This window comes from Haemaphysalis longicornis, unplaced genomic scaffold (assembly GCF_048455015.1).
Source record: "Haemaphysalis longicornis isolate Haplotype H1 unplaced genomic scaffold, Haemaphysalis longicornis Haplotype H1 scaffold_4, whole genome shotgun sequence".
Taxonomy (NCBI): Eukaryota; Metazoa; Arthropoda; class Arachnida; order Ixodida; family Ixodidae; genus Haemaphysalis; species Haemaphysalis longicornis.
The window spans coordinates 7,125,761-7,134,043 of record NW_027526361.1 but is presented as its reverse complement, the minus strand read 5'-3'; the positions used below and the strand labels follow the sequence as shown (position 1 = coordinate 7,134,043).

At 46.5% G+C, this 8,283-nt stretch overlaps 1 protein-coding gene across 2 annotated transcripts in view; it reads left to right on the top strand.

Moving 5' to 3' along the window:
- The first annotated feature begins 330 nt into the window (after positions 1–330).
- LOC144178185 (alpha-tocopherol transfer protein-like) overlaps positions 331–8,283 on the top strand; it is a 42,178-nt gene continuing 34,225 nt past the window's right edge. Inside the window, exon 1 of one of the 2 annotated variants that reach the window (XM_077705821.1) lies at positions 331–856. In XM_077705821.1, coding sequence (XP_077561947.1) covers positions 700–856 — 157 coding nt within the window. In that variant the 5' untranslated portion in view covers positions 331–699. The remainder of the gene's footprint in view (positions 857–8,283) is intronic. The other variant, XM_077705819.1, reaches the window with a different exon arrangement.

Genomic DNA, 8,283 nt, shown 5'->3' with positions numbered 1-8,283 from the left:
TTACGTGAGCTGGCCTACGCCTAATGGCTGAACGTCCACAGTTGACAGGACTGCCGTGCTGGCAGGACACGCTACTGCTTTTAAACGACGATCGACTGGGCTACGACCATTGCCAAGTTTCACATTCTTGTGCCAAACGCGACCGCGCGAAACGACGGCGTCCGCCATTAGGCAGCACTCAGAAGGAAAATGAAAACAAACGACGCGGAAGGGAGACCTGCTTGTGGGGACGAGAGTGAGCAGCTACGAACTGAGACTCCGCCAAGCGCTCACTCATCCTCACCCGCTGAAATGGTCGGCGATTCTCGAGCTCAGACTCGCCGTCTAAAGGCTGAGGTTCATGCGTGGTTTAGGTTGACCTCATGGGAATGCCCACTCCTAACAGCCGGTCCTCTTAGTTACGCGAGGTTCCTCGGGGAGCGGTGAAGCGTGCGTGTTTCAAGTTTCACGGCCGTGTTTATTGGCAAGCGCCTCCGGCCGCAACCGGTTTCCCTCAATGTCATTGTGGCGCGGCGGCTATGCGCGACTACGCTGTATTACCCACAAGACAGTGAAGGACGGGCCTCAGATCAAGGCCCCATCGGGCTTCACGAAAACCTCGTTTCGTTATTCCCCACCGGCTGCGACGACCTCCGTTCTCAACAGGTCGGCCGCCCGCCAGCTGAGCGCGACGACCCGCCTTTCCGCCCATCAGCACCGATGTCGGGTGTTTACACCAAGAAATGCGCCGAGGATGTGTTCGACGCTTCCGAAGGAGCGCTCCCATTCAAACTACAGCGGATTGCGGAAGACGAGCTGGGGGAGACGCCAGCGATGAGGCAAGAAGCCGTAGAAAAGCTCAAGCAACTTTTGTTGGGTAAGCAGCGCACACACCTTCGGGCTTGCGCCTAAACAGATTAGCCAGTGTACTCGCGGTTTGCAGGGTAGGCTGATGTGTGTGTTCGTTGCTTCTGCAATGCTGTTTTCCCACTGTGGTTTGGAGGTAAAATGGGCTCTGTGGAAATGATAAACTGAGGCAATTTACCGGGTCTTCTGGGTGCTTCCACGACAGAATAAACATGGGTGTATACGCGCATTTCTTGTTTTTTTTTGTATTTTTATGAGTTGTGTGCAAGTCAGAGAATAGCTTAAAGCGGTAACCCTTATTCATCTAGCGTGCGAACTTCGAGAGAAAAAAACTGCAAAGGTGGCGAGGGGGACGCGCGATTTCCGGCGGCTGCAGTTTTTTCCAACTTTGGGGCTTTGCGCACGGCAAGATATGAGTGTTCGCGCTAAAATTTCTTTTAAAACAAAAAGTGCACCAAAATGACTAACAGGTAAAAATAAATTTTGCGTTCTGCCAAAAAAAAATTCAAAAAAAAAAAATTGTAGTCACGCCAGATGCCAGATTGTCGCTTACTTTCAAGACCCCTATCTCAGTACCTGTATTTGTGAATTATTTGTAATGGGTAGGTAATGTCGCCTAGATATTTGTAAACATATCTGCAAAATATAGTTCGTCTACAAAGAATATAAATATACACAAAAGAAGATCGACTGCTGTGGTTTTTCTAAAAATGCATGATATTAAATCAAAATTAAAAAAAAATCCCGGTCTCGATTTCCTTCAAAATTAAAGAAAAGAGACTTCTTAAGAGGGTTAAGAATACTGTTAACAAAACATTTTGCAAAAACATTTTGCATCATTTTGTTTGTAACGGAGTTATAAGCGGCTGAAATCCCGCGTTCGAAACACGTCTCCGTGCCGTGAGATCCGCTCTCCCGCTGCTTTTTTGGCTTTGCACTTTGATAAAAAAGTTTCTGTTAGCCTTCTGCGGTCAGACCAGATACGTTTCAACCTTTGACGTCCTTCTAAAAAGAAATCCACCTTTCTCATTGTTTTTATTTGCGATGTTTCACTCAATAAGTGCTAGCACAGCTACGCATGTAGCGAACACGCGCCAAAAAGCGCGCATTTGTGGGCGTAATATTTCTTTTAGCAAAAATAAAACACGGTAATTAAAAATGAAGGAAGATCACACTAACGCGCAAGACGGGAAGGTAGCGAAGCTGTACGGAACCTTCACGATCATCATGACGGTTTAAGTCCACGATTGCAGCGGATTTGCTTCTTCACTGCTGCCGCAACGACCTTTATAATCCAGCATTGTTGCTATGAGCATGACCTCCAAGATTCTCCCGCGCGCGTTTTGCTCCGGCCGTCCCAATCGACCAGAGAGAGCGTAAGTTGAAAAGGGAGCGTGGCCGCGTCTTCCGCCGCATCGCGGCGCTCGCCACCTAAGCATCAGCTATTCCGCTGCAGTTAGGCGCAAGCAAGGAAACGCGCGTCTTCGCAGCTTGAAGTCAAATTGAGTCGAGCAGCCAGCTTTAAAATGACAGGTACAAGAAAATAACCAACAAATTTATTATGGCTAACTAATAGTATGAGGCGAGCAAGAATAAAGTTTAAGCAGCAATCATACGAGCGAAGCGCAGTCGGTTCTGGCACTTTCTGCTACGGTTTCGCGTCCCTATTTTTGATTTTTTTAGATTTCTCGATGTGTATTTACACGCGGTGACCTTGAAAAACCCCTCACGTCCTCAGCCAACATTATTTACAGGAGTGGCGGCATGCGTAAGCACCTGTCGCATAAATGCATGCAAGTCCGACACAAACCAACCGTGATACATCCGACACACCGTCCATTTCAATTCTGTGCCAGTGAGTATTTGCGAGGCTTTGTGGACTAATATAAACGATTTGTGGACTAATATATCGCATTTTCGTGGCAGTTAAGAAAAGCTAATCATGGTCTGTAAAAACAACGCGATACGTCGTAGCATATAAAGCTGCATTGCATAATTATCGCGGGATGTGCGACTTATTATTGGTCGGTGTTTGCAATTGCGATTGTTTTTTGCTTGTATACCTGTGCGCGCAGATGGCTCAGCTAGACTTGTGGTTCCATTCAAATTCAACGATCAAATGTACTAACTCCGCATTTTTTTTATATTGTAAGATCCCTTTTAAAATTTGTTATTTTTAATTTTTGTTGTCTTTTCTGTTTTTAAGTTCCATTCAATTAATTAGCTCTATTTACGCTATTTTGAAGATATTAAACACCTTATCGTGCCAAATATGCACTTCTATGCAAAGGCAGGAGTTTACACGGTTTGTCATTTTCACGATATTTTTGTACGTGTGTCGTAGTTCTTTTCAGTGCTTTTTTCTGTCTTCTTTTTTGGAGGAGGTGTATCAATGCAATTTTTTTTTATTTTGTAAGCTAGCTTTTATAATTTATTTTCTGCTTTTGGCTCTTTTAAGATTCCGCTAAACTAATCGTCTCCGTTCACACTATTATAACGATTAATTACACATGTAACTCCACCAGTTGTACATTTTTTGCGCAAACGCAGGGCACTTTGGTCAGTTTTTTTCATGATTTTTTTTTAATTCTTGTTTCCCTCGTTAATTTTTCTCAGAGCTTTTTATTATTTTCTTCGGTTTGCGCGGGAGATGTTTAGAACTCATATTTTTCATTCGTAAGTTCACTTTTATAAGTTCTGTCTAGGTTTTGTATTTTTTGTTTTTAAAATTAGGTTCGTTCAATTGTCTCGATTCGCGCTATTATGCATTTCTGTGCAAATGGAGGGCGTCACAAGGTTTATCTGTTCGCGCGATTTTTGTATTCATGTTTTTGTCATTATTTTCGCTGCTCCCTTATTTTTGTCTGTTTTGTGGAGAAGCTGTATAAGATTTATATTTTTGAATTTGTTAATATCACTTGTACATTTCCTATTTTTCTATTTTCTGTATTTTTTTTAAATCACGTTCTCTAATTATCTTTATCTACGCTTTGTAGCGATCAATTATAATAACTCCGCCAATTTACATTTCTGTGGAAATGCAGGGCTGCACACTTGGTGCCATACGTGGGGTACTCGACGGTTGTGTATACGTTCGCTCTAGAAACAGCCAACAACGATAGGCTGCTCTGTTTCTAAATGCGATTGTATGCCTCATGGCATAAAACGTATATTACAGTTCTATGTTGGCTTTCGCTCCGCGGAAGAGCGCGAGGGAGCAGTGGTGGGGTCCCTTTATGAATCAACGAAGGTCGGGGGACTCGAGCTGCAAGGCTGAGATGAATCAACGAAGGTCGGGGGACTCGAGCTGCAAGGGCTGAGGCCTTTGCCTCGAAGGTGTCGAGTTCTCGCCTGTTCCAATGAAGGGCACATCTATTACAGGTGTTCTGTGTCAGCATTTTCGGCAGCAGCTGAGCAGAAATGCTGTAAATAACCCCGCAAATGCACTCGTGTCAAGACCAGAAAAACTGCAGCGTTGATATGTCGCGAAATGCCGCATAAACAGCGTCCCGACGGGCTTAACTATGCGTTGGATGCATAGGTGCGTACTGCCGCCTGACGGAGCCATGGGGAACCAGCACTCTTACAAACTTTGGGTGGGGCGCACGGCGATTGGGGCGGCCGGAGCAAAACGCGCGCGGGGGAATCTCGGAGGCCATGCTGTGTGAGCTTCGTTCATTTTTTTTGAAGTAACAGTCAGTGGACATCACCTTGGAAAGGTGTACGCTATTGCCTGTCTTTCTCATTCCGAGCAATTGTTTCCACGATAGCGACGAACGCTTGAGGGGGTTTTTTTGGGCCAATCTTGGCCAATCTCCCAAGCGGAGATGCTTGGCTTGCGAATGTGCGCCGATGGCGCTGGGCGGTCGCCACGAGGAACGCACACACAAACGCTCCGCATTTTCTTGGGTTTCTTAGTGCAATGCACTTCTTAAGCGACCCTGAACCTGCGTCCACCGGCGATGTCCGCGCACGTGGAGATGGGCGCGCGCAGCCTGGCCCCTGACATGGCACATACCCACGTGAGGGATTGGCCAGGAATCTCCTCGTCTTCCTTGGCAACGGGGGGAGATGGGCGCGCGCTGCCTGGCCGCTGACATGGCACATACCCACGTGGGGGATTGGCCAAGAATCGGGCGTGAGAAGGGCTAATGCACCTGCTTAAAGGAGTACTGACACGAAATTTCAAAGCTGAGATCCGCTCTAGCAATCAAGTACAACGACAGCACAAATAGGTGTCTGTGAATAAATGCATCTTTCTTTCTTTGTAGTTGTGTGTGTGTGTGTGATCTCTCTTTCGCGAACATTACCGAACCGCGCAAATTCAACTCGTGCATTCGCACTTTCACATTCTTCCCCTCGGGGAAATGCGGGGAATTTTTTAGCTGTCGGGCGGTCACCTCAATCTTGGCCAATCTCCCTAAGAGGGGATGCTCGGCTTGACACACGTGCGCCAGGGACGCTAAGCGGTCGTCACGAGTCACGCGCACCATTTTCTTGGTTTTGTTAACTGCCGGGCGGTCGCCGCGAGTCCCGCGCTCATGTGCGCGCGCTCGGCAATTTCACGGCATTTTTAACTGCGGACACCGAAAATTGCGATTTGCTAAAGAGCTTGGCTCTTAAAACGAAGAGTTTCCTTCGTGTGTCGACAAGTGTAACTGATCCCGTGTCGGCAACTTGTTAGAAAGGGAGCACTTGTTTATAAATGGAGCAACGAATTAAATAATGAAAAATTAAAAAAAAGGAACTGATTTCGATGTCGGAAAAACACTGACATTTACGAGGACACGCCTATAAGGTGAAAAAGCCCTCTCTGCAATTTAGGTAGTTTCAGCACGAGTAAGCTGACAGAAAAAACGTTGCAGGGGACATCTACGCTTAGGTCTTACGATGTATGGCGCGATACCGTTACTTCGGCATGGAGGGAGCATTTTGTATTAGAGTCGTGCAGTTACCATGCATGCTTTCCAGAATTGCAGTTCAGCGACGATAGATAGACTAGCCGCGTCGATCAGTGAGGCACAGGAAAGGCAGACGATACTTCCGCTTGTGCGGCTTAACATGCCGGCCCGAAAGGTTGCGGCTGCGCTGTATTGGTCAGTTTGAGTAAGAAGGTGACAGCGTCAGTGTCTCACCGTATTTATTCTCTATCGTTCTGGCCTAACTGAATGTTTTGGTTTATTTGTAACACACGCAAAGGGAAAGAGAAAGAAAGAGAGAAATAGAGAGAGATAGAAAGCAAGAGAATCGGAGCTTTATTGTGTAAGATTTTAATGGAAGTTGTCCGCCCTTGAGTATGACCCCGTCGCGTTAAGAGAGTGGCTGTTTGCCCGTATTTAGCCCAGTTTAAGGTTATTGTTTTTCGTTTCCTACTTTACATCTTCGCCCATCTAGACTCCTGGATATATGTACTGGATTTTATCGCGCGTCTAGTTTGCAGTTATTCGGCGCTTAGATGCTTGTGTGGCAAGGGGTAGGATGGTGTTCCTAAGCGTAGGATGAGGGGAATTCTTAATATTTGTCAAGCATATAAGTGTGGTAGCCCTGGTCAACCTGGAGCACGGTATGCTCGTTTTCACGGATCTCCGTCGGCTTCATCATTCCCTTCCAGACCGCCGTGTCCTGATTTTAATGTGGCGTGAACTTTCATCTTTGCGTATTTAAGAATCCAGCTCTACTGTTTAGGTACTGTGCCTGCTGCCAAGAAACTAATGACCTTTTGAGCGTGCGTAACAATGTTTAAGCATAGTTCCGTTGGGCGCATTGCAAAGACGATTTGCAATTTTCCTTTCCTGTGTGGGGAGGGTAATGAAGCCACTGCGATTCACACTGTAGTACTCTCCGACAATTGTGACCCTCTTCCTTTCAAACTTCCCGGCGTCGGCGTACACTGTGTTTTCATAGTTTTGGAGCTTTCCTCGAAACAGTTTGATCCAACCTTTTCGCCTGTTCTTGTGTATAGCCTAAGTCTATGTTTTTCGGTAGTTGGTGGGCTTTAATGGAGAGCCGCTGTATTGGTAACATATCAATAACTGCGTCAAGCCATTTTTTCTCTGGAGGTGCGCAATGTAGTCAATAGGACGGCCGATCCCATTTTTTCCCCAGAGGCTCCTTTTGGCCTAGGATAGTGGCCTGCCAGATATATTAAAAGTTATTACAAGACAATTTAGGACCTGTGTGGTGATCCTAAACATAAAAATGCAGGCGCGCCGGACGGCCCTATGTGTGATAATTGTCCTTATGTGGCTCTCTTCAGTGTGGGTAAGTTTCTGGTACGGCAGGCTGACCGATATCCCACTCCTCACCTCTGCGTATAAGTTTTTTCATTTCTTCTTTTAGGCCTGCTGTACCATGTATCGGCGTTTTAGAATGTAACTCTAATTTTTAAATATTTCCTGTATTTTTGCGACTGCGTGATCGGCTCTGCCGTTTCTCGTATGGTCATGTCAATGATTACGTGACTGTTTTCTGAGATCAGATGCTGGCGTATTTTTAGGTTTTGTAAATTGTCCGCGCGGCGCAATTATCGTTTACCGGAGATAACGTGCGGCGCTGTCGGCCTCGAAAAATTCGAAAAATCATTTCAAGATTTTCGCAATTAGAAGCCATATACACGGTTTTATTGATTTATTGCAACACATATTATTTGGTTTGTGGGGCTAATCTAGGTTTCCCAGGGATTTAGAGTGTCTGCGTTATCGTTTTACCTGTATTTTTATTTAGATAACACAATGTTAGCGCCGGTATTGGTATCGACTGAAGAGGCGCCTTGGTAGTGGCGTAAGTTGCGGGCACAGCTAGCGAACGTATATGTGCCGAGTATGCGACTACCTAGGGTGCGTTGAACGAACTTCACTGCGCAGGCGTGGCGCCTGCTTGAACCGCGTATCTTTTCTTTCGTCTCGGCCCTAGTATCAATTTCCTCCTGTCGACAATATAGCTGCCGCTGCTCTGTAGTGCTGCTTATGGCGAGCCCTCGTAACTGGCTGCATCAGTTGTAGTTTCCGATTTGCTGCGGTGACGTACTTCCGTGGACGCTTGATGAGCACGGCCGATAGCGGACGGCTAGCAGGCAAGGCAAAATCGAAAAATGAGCCTAATAACGCTATCGTGTTAAAAATTGGCTCCAATCCACGTTGTGAAGATGGCTGGACTGCGAAGCTGTAAACGGCACCCACAACGATTACCCATGCGGGGTAATTCCCACACGTGGCATCCGCACTCCTACTACCCATCACGCTCTTCGCTCCCCTGTCTCACTCCTCTCCTGGTGAGTTGAACGGATGTTTGTCTACTTGAATTCAAATTTCCCCCTTCGCAGTGCTCCCGCGCCCCCTGCCTGGAACAGCGCGAGCGGGAGTGTTCTGTTCTTTTTGTGCTTGCTTTTATGTCGCACGAGCCGGTGCCTTACTGCACAGTTTGGCACGACTAAATTGA